At 36.1% G+C, this 21,328-nt stretch overlaps 1 protein-coding gene across 1 annotated transcript in view; it reads right to left on the bottom strand.

Moving 5' to 3' along the window:
* The window catches only part of LOC149842893 (kelch repeat-containing protein At3g27220-like), a 55,684-nt gene extending 34,592 nt beyond the window's left edge, over positions 1–21,092 (bottom strand). Inside the window, exons 1-3 of the mRNA XM_090001627.1 lie at positions 20,750–21,092; positions 19,002–19,175; positions 4,579–4,808 (exon numbers count right to left, since the gene is read on the bottom strand). Of these exons, the coding sequence (XP_089857753.1) occupies positions 4,579–4,808; positions 19,002–19,175; positions 20,750–20,947 (602 nt within the window). The 5' untranslated portion in view covers positions 20,948–21,092. The remainder of the gene's footprint in view (positions 1–4,578; positions 4,809–19,001; positions 19,176–20,749) is intronic.
* Between the last annotated feature and the right edge of the window lie 236 nt (positions 21,093–21,328).

Below are 21,328 nucleotides of genomic sequence, written 5' to 3'. Positions count from 1 at the left end.
GGAAGGAAGAAAAAGAAGAGGAAGGAGAGGAAGAAATTCAGATTTCTCCTCAAATATCCGTTGTTTTTAGATTTTTTACTATGTTCGACTAAGGTACGGGTTTTTCTCTAAGTTCTTACAGGAAGAAATATGTTTAAATCGGGTTCATGTGTAAGTTTAGATGGAAAAGAAAAATTTGAATTAAAAGTATGTATGTGTACATGCATTAAATGACATTTTCATGTATTTGTTTGGTTACCGACTTCAGAAAATCTGATCATGTATTTGTTTAGTTACCGACTTCAGGAAATCTGATCATGTATTTGTTTAGTTGTTGATTTGATGGACAATGATTTAGACGTATGTATTTTTATGTACCGATTTCTTGATTAATAAAATTGCCCTGTGTATTTACAGTTATCGAGTCCATGAGCATGAACCATATAAAAATACGTGTTTAAATTTTTGTCTGTTGATTTTACGAGTTGATTCATATATGTGCATGCATATACGATCAGAATGTTGATCATGTTTGTAACTTGAATTTATATGTTTATTTGCAAGTCAGTCCATATATGTATATATATATATATATATTTTACTTGGTTCATGTTTGAATTTGATGTATGTATATATATCCTTACCAGTCGATTCCTGCTTCGAATTTGATAAATATGTATTTCGATTCATTTTTTTTTATCTGAAAAATGTATATCGATTTTAGCTGATGCATGAGTTGAATCTGATACGTATATATGTATGTATTTCAGATCATACTTTTGAATATGAAATAAGTATATATGTCTACCGATTCATGTTGTAAATCTTATATAAAATATATCAGTTTACTGATTTCTCTATTCATGTCTATCTTTGCACTGCATGGTGTGTGTGCAATCTGATCAAATCTGCCCCCTGTTTTAGCATGCAAATCTATTCAAATCTGCTCACTGTTTTTGCATACAAATCTGATCAGATCTGCCTCTTGTTTCGATGTGCAAATCTTATCAGATCTACCCAAATGTTTAGATGCGCAAATCTGATCAGATCTGCCCATTGTTTAGATGTGCAAATCTGATCAGATCTGCCCACTCTTTCGATATTCAAATCTGATCAAATCTGCCCAATTGTTATGATATGCAAATCTGATCAGATCTACCTACTCTTTTAGTGTGTAAATCTGATCAGATCTACCCAGAAGTTATGATATACAAATATGATCATATATGCCCGTTGTTTTGACGTGCAATCTGATCAGATCACATGACTATTTATTTATATATATGCGTACGATCCTTCGTTGATGACTATATTTTCAGCATGTTCTGATATTAGATCACATGATTTAGAATTTGTTTTTGCTCATGCCTATATATATACATATATATACACTTTTGTTCAGATTTGATTGTATGCAAATCTAATCAGACTTGCTTAGCTTGATATGCACAAAAATCTGATAAGACTTGTTGACTTTTATATATATCCAATTCTGGTCCAGGTTTCACCGAACACATGTTCTATTAGTCTTTGTTTTCAAACATGTCTTATTATAAGACTTTGCAACTGAATATACTTGGTATTTATTCAGACTTGGTTGTTTATGCTCATGCATCGGAATGCCACATTTTGAATTACATGCTCATGCATCTGAATGCATTATTTCGCTTTATGCTAATTGAAATATATGTTGATGCATTTGTAAATAACTATATGTTTCAGCTTTATATTATTGTGCAGCCAGCATGTTGTATATGTTATACATATAGTTTCGGGTGGTCTGGCCAACCTATGTACATGGATCAGCCAGCATGCTAGAAATGCATTTTTTCAGCAATGGTCGATCCATGTACATGAATGTGGTTATGTATATGGGTCAGCCTCAATGGTTGGACTTATAAAAAGAATTTTTTTTGCATAGTTGTCTAAGTGCATGAGTTTAGTCATGTACGTATCCATTTGAGGTGATACGTAAAACTGATTTTGATTTTATCATGTTTGCATAAATGTGCATATCATACGCATCAAAATTCTGAAGTTATTTTGATGTTTGCATAAATATGATCACGTGCATGTTTTGATGTTTATGCATGAAATGAATCATGATAATATATGTTGCAGGCATCTGTTTGCACGCGTATGCAAATTGACATCATGTGCATTCCTGTTGTATGATTGAATGTGCATTGTGGACATATGTTGAAACAAGGTGTGCATGTTCACTAAGAATTTTGCATAAAAAGCATATATCTCTTGAAATGCTTTTGTGGTCAATGGTGAACCACTGAAGGCCATGTGAGCTCGGAGCATGTGTTGCTCCAAAATTTTATTTTAATGAATTGCAAAATTCGTTTTGGAATTTTTGGCTTTCTAATTTAATTGCAGTGTTAAAAATGATAGTGAGTCAAGTCCCAAGTTGGGTTTTGCATGTTGATTTGCAAAATAGTTCTTGTATAAAGAACTTGAATTTGTTAAAAAGTTAAAAGAGACAAACAGTATAATTAATTTTCTTCTTGGATGTCCTTTTCACAGTGTGGGAATCATGGATGACGGTTTTAAAAAAACTGTGAGGATATTAAAACTCCATGTTCAATTGCGCCCCTGAACCCGATATGGTGGTTCACCTCTCGGGCACAGTTTTAGAGAGATTTCAACCACTTTGCTTAGGGGTGGTGTTGCTGACATAACTATTGTTATTGGTATACCAAGAAAGTGGCATCAGTGGATGTTGATTTTTTTGATGTCACGACATTAGATGTTGATTCTTGATATCGATCGAGGAACAAGTGTAGAACCCAGTAATAAAATATAAATTGTGCGTTAAGCTATAACTGAGAACCTAACTTGAATTTAGGGAATTGTTGTACTTATTTTGAGTATCCGCGAGTTTAATAAAAAGTGAAACTAAAATTATGTGCATTTAATAGGGACATACATACAAAAGAAACTCTAATAATAACTTAATAAGTTATTCATGCATGTGCATTGAATCATGCATCTTTACTGTTTTGCATTAATTCATGCATTCATACTTATTTTGTTTCGTATGAAAATTGTTATTGCATGGTACTTGTTTTAAATGCTTGAATGATAAATTGATTATGAAATTGTTGTTGTTATATTCTTCTTAATTTATGCATGAATTTGGTTTATGCTCTTTCCTTTCTGTTTGGATTTTCAGAGGAATTCGTATAAAGAACTTTGGTTCTTACCTTATATTTCAAAATATTTTTTTTAGGACTGAGAGCTCAGTGATGGGGTGACTTGCTACATGGAGCGTGCGAATTTGCGTGACATGTTCTGATGTTCTTGACAGAGTGACTCTATGTTACAGACTATTTATTTATTTTTGTTTTTATAACATTCATTTTATTGGTTAATAAAGTTGGTTATCCTTCATTGATTTAATACACTATCTCTGTGGTTTGGTAATTATTAAATTTGTAAGACCCTGGATCCTTGGCTTTAGTTTCCGCAATTGTTTTAAGAAAAAAAATCCCACTTTTCACGAGGATAAGTTGGGGTCGTTACAATCCGTATAGTCAGATTTAAGAGAAAAGAACAAAAAATTCATGAAAATCAAGGTTGATAAAGTAGTTCTCATATGCTAGTGACTATATATAGGGCTAAAGTTTGCAACAATCATTTGTATGTGCAAATGACTTAGAAAACTTTTTGTTTTTGTTTTTGTTTTTGTTTTTGTTTTTGTTTTTGTTTTTGTCCAAATGACCCCATGGATGTGATCTGCATGATGTTTTTAGTGGGAAATCGGCTTTTGAATCAGCAGAATCTGATCTATGTATAGGCTTTTCCGGCAATGCAAAAATGGATGGTTGCAAATGCACCAATTTTTCTCAACCCAAAAAACATGTTTTTTCATCAAAAGAATATGATCCAAGAATCGTTTCCCACTAAATCGAGCATGCTGAACAAAACAACTTGCATCATGAGATTCCAACTAGATTGTACCTACAATCGAATGTATTAAATATAAACCCATATATATCCATCATTTGCTATATGCTTAGACCATTGTCCAAACCCATGAACATGAGTATGACTTGTGGATGACCAATTCTTTGACACCCTTCACGAATGTCAATTTTTTGATAATATCAGCAAGATGTTTCTTGAAAAAATTTAAAAATGTGGGGCATTGTCCCAAAAAAAAAACTCATGCTTTTTAAACAAAAATAAAATTTTTAATTTTTAATAAAAATAAAAATAAAAATGCTTTGTAAGAAATTAACATGATAATGTCATGATATTATCATTTTAAAATTCTTGCACTTTCTGTGATATTCATGAGTCCTTATCATACAAAAAAAATAATCCTTTTAAAATGCAACAAATTAAAGAAAATATCATGACAATTGGTGACCATGAATCAAACATATACCAACATCTGACTACACTACCAATCAAATATGAACCCATACCATGTAAGGATCTGATTAAAACCTCATCTACATGGTCAGTTTTTCATCATGTGAGGGAACAGATTTTATGGCTATAAAGGCAAGATTGCAATAAACGATAGAGAATGAAGAATTTATGGGCTCGTCAAGGTAGAGCTTATGTAACATAAAAAGCACGAACCTGGGGACAGGTAGTGGAGGCAGTTCTCCCCACTGCTTTGTCACTGTATCCAGAACAAAGCATTTAGATGTCGGGCCTCGGCATTGTGGTCCATACTGTCCAGTAACTATATAAATATATCGGCCATCTGTTGCCACCCCTAAATGGGAATGTGCCATTTCTTTTGGTATATCAAATCTTATTCCCCATGTGTTATCACTAAAATTATAAATATCCACATGAGAATGCACCTGTAGTACAAATAGTAAGATGTTCAAAACTAGCAAGAATTGCTTTTTCTATTGAATTTGCAATTCATGTCATTAAGGAAAATCAAAAGTCAACAGACTTGTGTCTCAGAACAAAAAGGAAAATCCACGTATCACATTGTCTCCTCCGGTCACTGGGCACAACAATAAATAAAAGCATTACCAGCTATGTCACATAGGTGCGGGTGCGGATGCGGCGATGCGGCACTTTAAAAAAACTTGGGTGCGGGGGTGCGGGGAGGATATATATATAATTTTTAAGTTAACACTATGTGTATTTATGTGTATTTATGTGTATTTATGTATTTATATATATAATATAGATAAAAATGGACTTGATTAGGGTTAACTGAATCTACTTTTGGATAGGAATGGACCTCAGTGTGGTTGACTTCACCTAACACAAAGGAAGTTGTGTCCAAGTGTCGCAGCCGCCTGGGTGCAGGTGCGACGCGGGTAGGGTGCCCTGTTAGAAGAGTCCGTGTGACATAGATTACCAGCCATTTTCAGATGATACATTAAGAAAAAACACAAAATAGAATAAAAAATCTAAGCAGGATTCCACTGGTTGAATTGTTACCAATGTGCCACCTAGAGACATGGATATTAGTGTCATGATATATCGGAACATTGAACCTTATAACCTACATGTGAACATACGCACATGCACATACACATACAAAGTACCCATGCATATAAAAAGATTAAGACATGAAGACATGTTTGAAACTTGAAATACAAAGAAAGTGTGCCGAACTAGCAATGCAATGTATGACACTAAAACTCAATAAAATATTTGTATTTCATCCCATAATTTAGCTTGATGATTCACCAAAAACCATGAAGACATGTTTTCATACTTAGTCATCAAGATGACTGTCATTTTAAACAAAATTAACGAGATCAACTACAAAAAATATGTTTTGTTACAAGGGCATAGGGGAAGGCTCCAAGTCAAAATTAAAAGTGGTTATATGCATGGTTGTCAGTCGAGGAAGCGGGAGCGGGAAGCGATACAGGAAGCGGAAGCGGGAAGCGAGGCACTTTCAAAATTTTAGAAAGCGGGAAGCATGGGACGACTTAAAAGCGAATCAAGAATCGTCTCAGAAGCGACCTAGGAAGCGAACCGGAAGTGAGGAGGAAGCGAGGGGAAGCGAAATAAAAGAAAAAAAAGAAAAAGAAAAATAAAAATGCAAAAAAAATACAAAAAAATTTAAAAAGGGGGGAAAGCGTGCTTCCCATAAATGGGAAGCACGCTTCCCAATGCGTTTTGGAAGCACGACGGTTCGCGCTTCGGGGAAGAGCACTTCCCCACTAGGCTAGGCGCTTCCGGTAACTCTGGTTATAGGTGTGAACAAATGTTGAACACTATAATGAGTGTACAAGTGTTGGACACTCCATGTAACTCCGAAAAGTCTCCAAGGAGCATAAGTGTCATCACATGTTAGACACGCAAATAGCAAGCTTATAGGAGTGTCTACGTAGCAAGCATAGACATAAGTAGTAGTGCAGCTTCCTTGAATTCTGTGCACATTTTTCAGTCATATATAGCTGTTATCCATTTGAAATTTCTAATCCTACTGCATCAGAAATCAACATAGAACCTCCTGTTAATTAGAACAATGCAACACTGAAATTTCTGAAACCCAGTTTATGCAGGTTGAAATGAAATGGGGATCTTCGAAACACGAGCTTTGATTAACAAGAGCAAGTGTCAAGAATGACACTAAAGCATAACCCTTAAAAAGGGTATAACTGGAAACAAAATAAAAATAAAAATGTATTCTTTATTGATATGAAAAACCAATTGCTTAAGAAGCATTGGAGTGAAATACAAGAGGGGCTGCACCCCTTTATATACACAGCTGAAAGAGGACTCAATAGAGCTGTTGGGCACAGTCCAACAGCTCTATTTAGAGCTGTTGGAATGTGTCAGTCCAACAGCTCTATTAAGAGTTGTTGGACTGTGTCAGTCCAACAGCTCTATTGCTAGTCAAGTCTGGACAGGACTTGACTAGCAACAGTCATTCTAGTTCAAACTGAACTAGATGACATAAAGACAAAAAATAAAAATAAAGGAAAAAAATACAGAAAAGAAAGAAATTAAAAATGTATTTATATATATATAATAATATAATATTATTATATATACATATATATACAGTTTTACATTTTAACACTCCCCGCTTTGTAAAGAGGTCTGCTAACTGATATTCTGAAGTGACATATGGCAGATCAATTATCCCGTGTAGATATTCCTCTCTGACGTAGTGACAATCCATTTCGATGTGTTTGGTGCGTTCGTGGAATGTTCTGTTACTGGCAATGTAGATCGCACTTTTGTTGTCACAACACATTTGTGAAGCCTTTGTTGCTTCAACTCCCATGTCAGCAAGCAGTCGTCGGAGCCAAACTACTTCCATGGTCGTGGTTGCCATGGCTCTGTATTCAGCTTCGGTGGATGAGAGAGATACCTTCTGCTGCTTTTTACACCTCCACGAGATTAATGATTCTCCTAAAAAGACACAAAAGCCAGTGGTTGAGTGTCTGTTATTGGGATCACCTCCCCAATCAGCATCAGTATATGCAATTAAATCAAGAGAAGAGAAGGAAGATAAGAAAAGTCCTCGTGAAATAGAAGACTTGATGTATCTGATAATACGCATGACTGCTCTCATATGAACAGAAGTAGGAGCATGTTGAAATTGACTTGCTGTATGAACAGCATGTGCTATATCTGGTCTGGTAATGGATAGATAGGAAAGTGCCCCGACAAGCTGTCTGTAAGGAGTAGGGTCTGCAAGAAGTTCTCCATCATCAATCTTCATTTTAACATTAACAACTTCTGGAGTGTCAACTTTCTTATCATCAGTAATACCAGACCTGAAAACAATATCAAAAGCAAATTTAGTCTGAGATAATAAATATCCTCTAGGAGAATAAGCAACTTCAATGCCTAAAAAATATCTCAACAAGCCCAAATCAGTCATTTCAAAATGAGATTTAAGAAGTGTTTTGATTGTTTCAACTCCCTGTTTATCGCTTCCGGTGATGATCATATCATCCACATAGAGAAGAAGCACAATGATCCCTGCATCAGAATTCTTAATAAACAAAGCAGTGTCAGTTAAACAAAATTGAAAACCAATATCAATCATAACACGACTAAACCTATCATACCAAGCTTTTGGTGCTTGTTTAAGTCCATAAAGAGCTTTTTTTAAGCGAAGGACTTTACCCTTAGGAATACTTAGACCAGGAGGGGGTTCCATATATACTTCTTCAACTAGCTTTCCATTTAAAAAAGCATTTTTGACATCCATTTGAAAAATAGACCATTTTTTGATAGAAGCTAAGGCAATTAAGGTTCGGACAGTAGTCATACGAGCCACCGGAGCAAAGGTTTCTTCATAATCAATCCCATATTCTTGGGCATAACCTTTGGCTACTAAACGGGCTTTATATCTTTCAAGAGTACCATCACTCTTGGTTTTAATTTTATAAACCCATCGACATCCTATAGTTTTCTTCCTTGGAGGAAGATCTTGAATATTCCATGTAGAAGCCTTTTCAAGTGCATCTAATTCAACTTTCATGGCTTCTATCCATTTGATATCATTTTTTGCTTGAAAATATGTGGATGGTTCTTCATATGAGTGAATTAATGCAATAACTGCCCTATATGTGGGTGAGAAAGACTCGTATGATACAAACTTTTCTGGAAGCCTCGAGATCCGGGATGATTGTCTAGTTGGAATGTTAGAATATTTCTCAAGTGCACATGGAGTATTAGACTCTTGTCGCCTGGAATATTGAATACTAGTATCTCTATGAACTTCTTCATTTTCAACATTAAGATCAATAATTCTTGGATCATCATCAAAGTTACAATCAAGGTCATATTCATCAGATGTTGATGTTAGATCTAGCAAAAAGGAGTACTCAGTGACGTCTTTTAATTTTCTAAAATCAAAGAAGCTCTCCTTTTCAAGAAAGGAAACATTTCTAGACACATATAGTTTATTATTTTTGAAGTCAAAACATCTATAACCTTTCTGGTTTTCAGCATATCCTAAAAAGGCACAGGGAATCGCACGAGGGGAAAGTTTATCATTTTTGTCAGTAAATATGAAACATTTGCACCCAAATATTCTTAATCTAGAGTAGTCTGGAGAAATGTTCATAAGTTTTTCAATGGGAGTGATATTTTGTAACGAAGAAGATGGCATCCTATTAATGAGATAGGTGGCAGTTAAGGCAGCTTCTGCCCAAAAGTCTTTAGGGACTTTATTTGCTATTAATAAAGTTCTAGTGGTTTCTATAATATGGCGATGTTTTCGTTCTGCCAGTCCATTTTGTTGAGGTGTATAAGGACAAGATCTTTGATGTGTGATGCCATGCAATTTAAGATAATTTTGAAAATCTGTGGATAAAAACTCTCCCCCTGAATCTGTGCGAAAAATAGTAATATCATTTTGAAATTTGTTTTTAACCATATTATGAAAAGTTTGAAAGTATGAAAATACTTCAGACTTATGTTTGAGAAAGTACATCCACGTATGTCGGGAGAAATCATCGACAAAAATAACATAGTAAACAAATCCTCCTTTAGAAATTACTGGTGCAGGACCCCAAACATCCGAGTGTATTAATTCAAGTGGTCTTGAAGAGAAAAAGGTTTTGTTCTGAAATGGTAATCTTTTCATTTTGCCGAGAATACAATCTTTACAATCAAATGATTCAGAGTTACAAAATTTCCCTAGATTTGGAAAATGTTGGATTTTGGCTATATGTGGGTGACCAAGTCTCTTATGCCACAGTTCCAACTCTATTTTTTGAATATTATAACAAAAAGATTTCTTCGGCATTTCCAAAAAATCCATGTAATAGAGTCCTCCTTCTCTATGGCCTTCCCCAATCAGCTTGCCTGACTGGCGATCCTGTACCCAACAACCATGAGAAGAAAAAGAAATATTACACCCATAATCAGAAATTTGAGATACAGATAAAAGATTTAAATTTAATTTGGGAACATGTCTAATTTCTGGAATAAAAAAAAATTTTGTTTTATAAATTTTTTCAAAATCTCCTATTCCTTCTATTTCAAGAGAAGTCCCATCAGCAGTAAAGACCTTTGACACACTTGTTTTATTTTTAACACATTTGGATAGACTTTGATTATTTGGGGTCATATGAAAAGATGCACCAGAGTCAAGAAGCCAAGAAATTTTACCTAAATCAGAAAAAGATGAGGTTGCTGTGCCGGTTGAAGCTTCAGATGAGGAAGAGGCACCTTTGATGAGAGGCTGAAGGATCTCCATTAGTTGGGCCAAAGAAACTGGTGCATCCTGATCTTTAGGCTCCGATCCAGCAATTGCAGCTCTTTTTTCTCTCAGCTCCTTAAGTTTGGGACATTGTGGCCTGTAGTGTCCCGGTTCATGACAGTGATGACAAATAACTTTCTTCTTATCATAGTCACCATTTTGTCGGTTAAAGTGAGGAGGCCTATATGATCGAACATGATTCCCTGGTCTAGACACGGCTAAAACGGAATCATCTTCAATTTTTAAAGAACCTTTCCGGAGACGATTTTCTTCCATTGTTAACTCTTCAATAGCTTCAACAATAGAAGAAATTTTTCCCCGGTGAAGTAGGGCCGATTTAGTGGTTTCAAATTCCGGCCTTAATCCAGTGATAAACTGGTAAAAATGTTCAACATCGAGTTGTTTCTGACGAAGCTCGATGTCTTCGGCACAATGCCACTTTGGTTCTAAAAGGGAAAGTTCTTCCCAAAGTTCGGACAACCCATTGTAATATTCACGAATAGTTTTGTCTCCTTGTGTCATCATTCGAACTTTTTCTTGGAGGTTGCACACGTGTACAATATCTTTAAGGGAATACATATTCTTAAGGTATTCCCATGCCTTATCGGCATGATCAAATTTGGCAAGACTTGAGCATTTTTTAATGTCAACGCTATTGATAAGCCATGACATTATCTTCGCATGAGATATTCTCCATTCTTTCCATTTCTTCTCGTATGAGGCAATAGCCTTGATTTTCTCTTCTTCCGATAGAGGGACGTCTTTATCTCCCTCCTTTTCAGTAAGAGATAGCTTAGGTTCCGAATCGGAACCATCCACAATCCCCCATAAGCCTTTTCCCCATATATGGTGCTTCATGATTGAAGCCCATGTTACATAGTTGGTATCGCTTAGTTTCATAGGCATGATGGTGACTTTATCATTGTCATCCATCGATTACAAGGAGAGAAAGAATAGGGATAGAAGAGAAACAAGAAGGAAAATGAGAAAGAAAGAAAAAAAAAACAATACAACAAGATGTGAAATCTTCTCCAATGAAGTGATAAAACACTTCTCTTCAAGTGGCGAACACTTTTGCAAACGGGCACGGAAACCGAGGCAGCTTTTCCTCAAGATTTAGTACTTCCGCGGCTTTGATACCATGAAATGAAATGGGGATCTTCGAAACACGAGCTTTGATTAACAAGAGCAAGTGTCAAGAATGACACTAAAGCATAACCCTTAAAAAGGGTATAACTGGAAACAAAATAAAAATAAAAATGTATTCTTTATTGATATGAAAAACCAATTGCTTAAGAAGCATTGGAGTGAAATACAAGAGGGGCTGCACCCCTTTATATACACAGCTGAAAGAGGACTCAATAGAGCTGTTGGGCACAGTCCAACAGCTCTATTTAGAGTTGTTGGAATGTGTCAGTCCAACAGCTCTATTAAGAGCTCAGTCCAACAGCTCTATTGCTAGTCAAGTCTGGACAGGACTTGACTAGCAACAGTCATTCTAGTTCAAACTGAACTAGATGACATAAAGACAAAAAATAAAAATAAAGAAAAAAAAATACAGAAAAGAAAGAAATTAAAAATGTATTTATATATATATATATATAATAATATAATATTATTATATATACATATATGTACAGTTTTACATTTTAACACAGGTTAACAATGAAAGACAACAAGACCAATTTTTTGTGGAGTTTTTCATTGTCATCCAAAGACCTCCTAAGTCTCTTGTGTCCAATACATGGTCTACATAAAAAATAGCCATGTTGAAGTCAACTTCAGTCAAAAACTCAGGAAAAAAGCTCTGAACAGCTAGAGTGTGAGCATTGCTGACCAGGGTTTACTCCTCTATGCAGTCACCATCCATTTTAGCATCAATAACTATATAAATATTTAATTTTTTCAAGTTTTGAAAGCCGCCCACATGTCTGATGCAGACTACAGTTACTAACTGCTTGATAAAATGTCCAACATCACCAGGATAAACTCTTAAATCAATTAATTGCCCATTCTTTTTTTTTCGGGAGGGCTTATTGCCCATTCATCTGCACATCAACGTTACACGTGACAATTTTTATTGATATTTTAACCTCTTAACTATGTGCCATACTATATTGATTTAATAAGATCAATTACTTTCTATGACACAAAAAGAAAGAAATCCATGATATTCATTTTATATTAGCTAGTGGCATCTGTTCAATTCAAACATAAAACTGGTCCTTCCTAGATATAGAAAATGCTGTGCTTAGCATGTTTCTGGCCCTCGTTCACATGGCTGAAGCCCTGTTGTGCTATCAAATATTTGAGTAGCAGTGTTGATTGGAAAACCTTCTTTTTGTCCACTCTGCACTTCAGTTATGTGCCTATTCAGGCTTCCTAACCCAGAAATGCAAATGATCAGGACTTCAGTACAAACTCTTGCTAGATCTCACCTTAAGCAAACAAGGAGAGGGAAGACAAGAAAAATACATGCTACAACATCCACTTTCTGGAGATTGTTTGATATTGGAGATTATTTGCAAAACACCAGGGCTTGCAGTAGTAAAGAAGCAAATAGGTTAACTGCTGCCTTCATCATTCTCCTATGTGCAGTTTACTATCATATCAAGTATAATGGCCTTTTCATCAAGTGACTTTTTTATTATAATTAAGAAGCAAATATAAACACTAGGCACACACATAAAATGTAATTATATACCAAGGTTATAGAATGAATGATCAACTTTGACAAGAAATTGGCATTCTTCTTGGTGCCTTGCATATTTTCCAAGTTTTATGGAGCTTCCCAACTTTAAATAATTCACTGGTTTGATGTGGCCACCCATCATGACAATACTACGACTAAGTTTTCATGACCAATCCTGGAGAAACAAAGAATTTTTATCTCTTAGCTTTTTTAGCTAAGGCTAACAGATCACATATGAAGTTGGTTGCATTAAAAACCTAGGACCCTAAGAAATATTTGCATGCTTCTCTCTCATGAAAATGGGGCCATTCAAGTGAGGGATCATAGAAGTGGTGCAGGATAGGAAGAAGCTTCTCACTTAATTCAAATAACCAAAAAAGGAGTTCGGCTGTTAAAAACATTAAGGAGGGATGTTGGGGGGTAATCAAGTCCCCAATAATATGTCAAATACAAGATAAGTTTTTTCTTGTATATTTCTTAGTTCAAGCTCCATTAGCATATGTGTTTCACCATATAGAAACATAGATAGCCATCAGTGTTATTAAAAACGCGCCTCAAGGCGCAAAAAGCGCGCCTCGCCTCAAGGCGAGGGGCTTTGTGCCTTGAGGCGCAGGCATAAGGCGCAAAAGCCCTGAGGCGCACGCCTCATACGCCTTGAGGCGTACGCCTCAGAGCGAGGCGCGCCTCAAGGTGAGGCGTACGCGCCTCAAGGTGAGGCTTTTAATAACACTGGTTTTGTCCTATTGAATTTTCTCTCCAACTTTTTCTAACTTTTATGCAGTGGGAGTCCAACTCAAACACCAATCTTTTGCAAGTTGTATGAAAACAGTAAACCCCCTTATGAAATTAAGAACTAAGTGGGTAATTAACTTTATCCTATGTCATTAGCAAATTATACTCTCCAACAGCTAGCATATGCCATCTGAATCTCTCTATATATAATCCATAGATACATGCCTATCGAAGAAGGAAATTATATAATTGATTTTCATGCCCACTTTTCCCCTTCAATAAAGTGATCACTTATATGTTCATCATATCCACATTCACCTTTTTACACAGAATTAATACCAGGATTCTCTTATCGATCTATTATTATCTCCACTCCAAAGTGCTCCCTGTGGTGTGTCTGTTCATATGTGCTTTGTGAGAATCTTTGTATAGGTTTAATCGTTCAACTTTAATTAGTTTGTCCTGGAATTTACTATTCAAGTCATAAGCAATAAGTTAGATTCACTTTTAGTAAGATTAGAAGTGTAGTAGACTATTATACAAGAATTTAAAGATGGGCCAACAATAGGCCAATTTTCTGCTCAGACTTAAATCTTATTCTACAAAAATAATGGATATATAGGTATATATATAGAAACATCATCCCTAGGATTAGTTAAATAACTAGATCTTAGAAAAGGGTGTCACGTTAATGAAAGTGTCACGGTTGTTTCACTGCAGTTTATACAACTGTAACAGTTGAACTGTTCTTGCTTTCTCAATAGCATCCACACTGGGAGTGTTGTATTTTGCACGCTGTCTCATAAAAAGATGCAAATCACAGTTGGATCAGTAAAGAAAACCATAGTTTCACTGGTTACTTAGCTTATAGAAACGTAGTTTTCAACACATAATTTGACAAGTATAACTAATTCAGGAATCAAATCCAATAGTCTAACTTCAAGCACATGGTACAGGTTTGGGAATATATAGGATTCTGGCTAATTGTATTGGTTCGCTTCTTATGTCATAAAAAAATATCAGATCTCTTTTCATGTTGGGGATCCCTCTCATGTCTTCTTTACCCTTTTACTTTACTTTATTTAGAGTTTCCATTCATTGGCCAGAACACTGTGTGCACATGCAAACAAACTTATTTTATGGCATAATAATGTAAATGCTCTTGATACTAAGTATTTAATCAATTTTATCAATCTTTAATTATTCCACAATACAATAACTAAGTTGTTTGTGGCTAAATTTACTTCTACTGCCATGGTTTGATGTTAGGTGTATGATATACTGTCATGGTTTGATGTTAGGTTTTATACGTTAATCTCATATTTTTTAGAATAATCTCATATATTTTAATTTCTTTTAGTTAATCTCATATATTTTCCAGTTATGTAATCAATTTTTTAGTTACTTTTATATGTTAATCTCATATTTTTTAGAATAATCTCATATATTTTAACTTTTATAGGTTAATCCCATATATTTTAACTTTTGTAGGCTAATCTCATATATTTTTTAGTTATGTAATCAGGTTTTAGTTACTTTTATATGTTAATCTTATATTTTTTAGTACTTATTTGACATTTTCTATTTCTTATTGGTTGTCAATTTCATCAATAACGCATTTCTTTATTTATTTGTATTTTTAGATATTTTTTTATAATTTTTTAAAAGTTTTCAAAAAAAATTTTTGAGGCTTACGCTTTACGCCTCAAGGCTTACGCCTCGCCTCGGTTTTTGGTTGAGCGCCTCGCTACGCCTCAACGCTTTTCACAACACTGATAGCCATCGATTTGGAAGATTGGAAAGAGAAGCCCGTACAGTTGTTGCTTCATTATGCTGATAATGCTGATTTTAGCATTTATAGATAATGGATCGAAGGGAACTTAATTTCCCAACTTGAAAATGAAAAAAAAGAAAAGAATCAACAGTTACATTTATATTCTTCAGCAACTAACCAAGGATATAAGAGAATCAACAAAATATAGTACTTATATAGACTAGAAAATTCACCGCTTGCCTCACCTGTGTAGTTATACACTGCCGGTCCCAAGCCCGGATAAAGGAGGAGGGTTGCGGTAGGCCTGTGACAGCCAGCATAAAAACTTTGTCATATCCTATGAAAATGAACCAATATGAGAATTTCGTTGGGGCGTTCCCTACTGAGCGACGCGCTGCACTCTCAAGGCCCGGAGGCAGTGATAAATGTGCAAGGGTTGCTAGGTCGTCGCCCAGAAGCGACGCGTCACACCGGCGCCCGGGTGTGGTGTCAAATAGGCAAGGGTTCCCTCACTTTGTTGGACGGGTGGGGGTAAAGAAGTTAGTCCAAGACCATAAAATTAGGTTAGCCACTTGGAACATAGGGTCTTTAACTGGTAAGTTGGTAGAGTTAGTAGATGTTATGTGTAGGAGAAAGATTGATATTTTATGTCTTCAAGAGACCAAATGGGTAGGTGAGAAAGCTAAAGTGATAGAACCTTGGGGATATAAGATTTGGTATACAGGAATAAATAGGAATAGGAATGGAGTAGGGATTGTTATGAGTCGTCAGTTTATAGATAATGTAGTTGAGGTCCGTAGGAAGGGTGATAGAATTTTACTTATTAAATTAGTATTAGGTACGGATATTATTAATATTATTAGTGTTTATGCACCTCAAGTAGGTTTAGATGATTCCATTAAGCATCAATTTTGGGAAGATTTAGATGGAGTAGTACAAGAGACATCTTATGGAGAAAAGCTTTTTATCGGCGGTGACCTTAATGGACATGTAGGCATTAGTAGGGATGGATTTGAGAATATCCATGGAGGCTATGGTATAGGAGAAAGAAATAAAAGTGGAGAAAGGATTTTAGATTTTTGTTTGTCCTATGATATGATCTTAGCAAACACTTGGTTTAGGAAGAGGGAGTCTCACCTAGTAACATTTAAAAGTGGGGTTAATACGAGTCAGATAGATTTTTTCCTACTTAGAAAGAGAGATAGGGGTTGTTGCATCGATTGTAAGGTTATACCAGGAGAAAGTGTAGCTACACAACATAGAGTCTTAATTTTAGATCTTAGAATTAGACAATGCCGCAAAAGGGATAGACATAGGATAGATCCTAGAATTAAGTGGTGGGCACTGAAAGGAGCTAAACAAGGAATGTTTGTAGAGCAGGTAGTTAAGGAAGTTGATTGGTGTCTCGAGGAGGATTCAGAATCAATGTGGAATAAGATAGCGGGTGGTATGAGAAAAGTAGCTAAGGAGGTATTGGGTGAGTCTAAAGGCGGTGCACCACTAGGTAAGGATACATCATGGTGGAACGAGGATGTCAAATTAGCTATTAAGGTTAAAAGAGAGTGTTATAGAAATCTAAGTAAGAGTCGTGATAATGAGAATTTGGAGAAGTATATGATAGCAAAGAAGGAAGCTAAAAAAGTTGTTCGAAACGCGAGGGCTAAGGTATATAAGGAGGTTTATGACAAGTTGGATACCAAAGAAGGCGAGAAGGATATTTATAGGCTTACAAAGATGAGAGATAGGAAATCGAAGGATTTGGGTATGGTTAGATGTATCAAAGATGAAATGCAAAGGGTTTTAGTCAAAGATGAGGAGATTAAGGAGAGATGGAAAGATTATTTTGATAAGCTATTTAATGATAGTCATGCTCAAGATCTTGGAGACTTCTCCATTCCTTTTCATGAGATAAATCGTGACTTCATGCGCAAGATTCAAAAGAAAGAAATTGCAGAGGCTTTGAAGAAAATGAAATCAAGAAGGGCAGTTGGCCCAGATGGTATACCTATCGAGGCTTGGAAATGCTTGGGAGAGAAAGGTTTAGAATGGTTGACAAATCTTTTTAACTTGATTTGGCGAACAAATAAGATGCCTAATGAGTGGAGGAAGAGTACTTTGGTGCCTTTATATAAGAATAAGGGTGATATACAAGATTGCACAAACTATCGTGGTATAAAACTCATGAGTCATACTATGAAACTTTGGGAGAGGGTGATTGAGTCTAGGTTGAGGAAGGTTGTCATGATATCGGAGAATCAATTTGGTTTTATGCCTGGAAGATCAACTATGGAAGCTATACATCTTCTTAGACAACTTATTGAAAGATATAGAGAGAGGAACAAAGATTTGCATATGGTTTTTATTGATTTAGAGAAGGCATACGATAGAGTACCTAGGGACGTTCTCTGGTGGACAATGATGAAGAAAGGTGTTTCTCTCAAGTACATTAGTATAATTAAAGATATGTATGAAGGAGTAGTAACCAATGTCCGCACTTGTGGAGGGGTGACAACCAATTTTCCGATAACGGTTGGGTTACATCAAGGATCTGCTTTAAGCCCTTTCCTATTTGCGATAGTGATGGGTGAGCTTACAAGATCAATTCAAGAAAATGTACCGTGGTGTATGTTGTTTGCTGATGATATTGTTTTGATTGATGAGTCTAGAGCTGGGGTTAATGCTAAGTTAGAATTATGGAGACAGACATTGGAAGCTAGAGGTTTTAAGTTGAGTAAGAGTAAGACTGAATATATGGAATGTCGGTTTAGTAAGCAACGAAGTAGTGATGGGAGTGTAGTGAAGCTTGGTGAGCAAGATATACCGGTGAATGATTATTTCAAATATTTGGGATCCATCATTCAAAAGTATGGAGAAATTGATGGAGATGTAAATCATAGGATAAAGGTTGGGTGGATGAAATGGAAAAGTGCTACTGGAGTGCTGTGCGATCGTAGAATGCCATTGCGGTTGAAGGGAAAGTTTTATAGGACGACTATTAGACCCGCTTTACTATATGGTACGGAATGTTGGGCTGCCAAGAGACATCATATTCAAAAAATGAGTGTAGCTGAGATGCGGATGCTTAGATGGATGTGTGGAAATACAATAAAAGATAAGATTCGGAACGAAGAGATACGTAAGAAGGTAGGTGTTGCACCCATTGAAAATAAGATGCGAGAGAATCGTTTACGGTGGTTTGGACATATTCGGCGAAGGCCTAATGATGCTCCAGTTAGAAGGTTGGAGAAATGGGAAAATATATTAGTTAAAAGAGGTCGGGGTAGGCCTAGGAAGACTTGGATGGAGATGATAGGAAAGGATATGAATGCTTTGAACCTCACCGAGGACATGGCGTTGGATAGAAATGATTGGAGGAAAAGAATTCATGTGGAAGACCCAAAATGAATTTCTTTTTTGGTTCATATCGCTGACCCCAATTGTTTTGGGATGAAGGCGTAGTTGTTGTTGTTGTTGTTGTATAGACTAGAAAATTGTCAACATCTTAGAACGTAACATCTGATATGCTAAGCACTAACATGCATTGGAACTCTTTTTTTGTTTATTAAGTGTAGACCTACACCAGATAAATCACAAACAGCACTAATCTATTACAGAATCAGACTGTATATCTGAAAACACAACAGAAAACTCACATGATCAATGGTACCATATCCAGAAAACACATATAAAAGATTGCCCAGCTGTTTAGCAGAACCATCTAAACGAGGCACAGGTGCTTCTGCCATCTCCTCCCATTCTAACGTTGGTGCAGGTAGATCAGCAAAGGTTGCATTCAACTCTAGTTTCTCAACATTAGCAATTGTTTTCTGGAAAAAAACAAAAGATCAATCATCAATCTTCCATTTGGCATAACAAACCAAGTTAGCTCAAACATATTAACATGCTATTTGGATTTGTAGAAATCGATAATTAAGACTAACATGCAAGTATCATAATTTTTCGATTGTTCAACTGATATTTGGAAAAGCATCATGTATGCCAATGATGAACCATTTTAAAAGCCAGACAAATCTGCAATTGGTTAGAAAAAGTTCAAAATGTGAATAGACATCATAAGGACATCAATGAAGTTATCTACCAAAATAAATGTGAAGCATTCAGAATGCTCAAGTTTGAAACATGATATAGAAGGGGAACATACTCTATAAACTTGTTAGGACACACAAAACAAACGAGCATAGTCCTTTAACCAATACCACGTACATATACACATAAAAATATATAGACATGTACATATGTGTGTGATATTTTGTGCAGTTGCCTGCACGTAAGATTTAGAGATGCTAGTCCCTCTGAATTCGGACAACTGTTTAGCATGCCTACATTTTTATTTCCCCATTAGGTGAACCACCCCAACCTCTGACAATTAGGACCATTGCTTTGCCTCCCGTCTTCCCTTGTTCTCATTCCTAGGCAAGAAGAATAATCTCTTTTCAAGGGAATAATAAGAAAATGTGGCATTCGTTCATTTGAGCATCATTAAGTGGCAAATTACAAATTGGATCACATCTGATTATGCTGAATCTTAATTTTCCATGGACTCACCCAAAACAGGAAAAAAATTGGTCACTAGCCCCCCAAAAAGCAAAGTTAGCCACCTGATGTTTTAGCTTTTTCCATTTATCTGGGAACGTTAACAGATTAGAGCATCTGTTTATCATGTTTTTCAAGAGAGGCTAGGCTGCCTGAAATTCAAGGTCCTTTTTCTTGAATTGGCCTTTCAATATTGAGCTACACAAAAGCAGAGAAGCACATATTTTTGGATAAACAAGCTGGGATTAGGAAGATCTCTACCAGATTAGAAAACCAATGTAAAAGATTTATTAAACATCATAAGTACATTCAAAAGTGGAGACTAGTCCGGAGGTTTATCTCACTCTATCTATCCAGAAGAGATAATCATAGCAACAAAAGACGAAGAAACATTGAAGCAGACAGTAGGTAATCTTGGTATTGCACACCAGAATTGATCCAAATTTTAAAATATTTCAACAATTGAGAATCTACTGCTTTCTCCCAAGATTCATGCTGTACAACTAATACCCCTAGATAAAAATTTCCAGATACAGCAACAAATTCAAAGAGAAATACGCTTCAACTACTAAAACCTCTATAAATATCAAACATTCCGCAATGAACTCATTCAGAAAAAACAGCAAAATATTGACAAATTCAGATACTGACAAAGAAACGAAACACCAGAGCAACCAAATTGAAATCAAAACGCCCCTTCCAACTTCAAATCCACCAAAAACACAAGTATTCCTCCTGAACAGGAATCCACATCCACAAACTCTAAAGAAAGAGGGCAAAAGAATGAGAGAATGAAGGTGGGTGGGAAGGGATCATGGGGGGGGAATGCAAGCCGATTTAGACTCACCATCTTGGGCTTCTCGACGGAGACGACCTGCCTCGCCGGAATAGCGACGGAAGGCAAGTAGGAAGCGAGGGAGGAGGAAGAGGAGGCCCAGAGGATGTTGAAGAGGAGAGCGGCAGCGAGCAGAGCGAAGCAGGAGGTGAGGACGACGTACCTCAGCAACGGGGGCTTGCCGTTGCCCATTCCCCCTCCTCTCACCATCCTCACCTCTAAGACTGAGTGATTCGATAGATTTGTGATCTCTACGGCATCGATCTGGCGGGGGAGGGAGGACAACAAGTAATGGCGCGGAGAGAGAGAGAGAGAGAGAGTATGTGCGTTCGTGCTCGAGCACCTTTTACCAAAAAAAAAACGGGACAATGATTGATATACGAGAAAATCAAGGACAGACCTTTTTTTTTAAAGGGAAATTTTTTTTAGTTAGCAACCGTTTGTCCGTAATTTCGAAAATGGACCTCCATTTTCCCAATTTTATGATATAAACCTCCGGTTTTTTCTGAAAGTTTTCGAACAGGCCCCATGTCGTAAAGGAATGGAACGAACCAAAGATGGAGTGATCGAGTTCAGATCATCTTTGTAGTT

This window comes from Nuphar pumila, chromosome 3 (genome assembly GCF_984573655.1).
Source record: "Nuphar pumila chromosome 3, dmNupPumi1.hap1.1, whole genome shotgun sequence".
Classification (NCBI taxonomy): Eukaryota; Viridiplantae; Streptophyta; class Magnoliopsida; order Nymphaeales; family Nymphaeaceae; genus Nuphar; species Nuphar pumila.
This window is presented reverse-complemented; position numbering and strand designations above follow the sequence as displayed.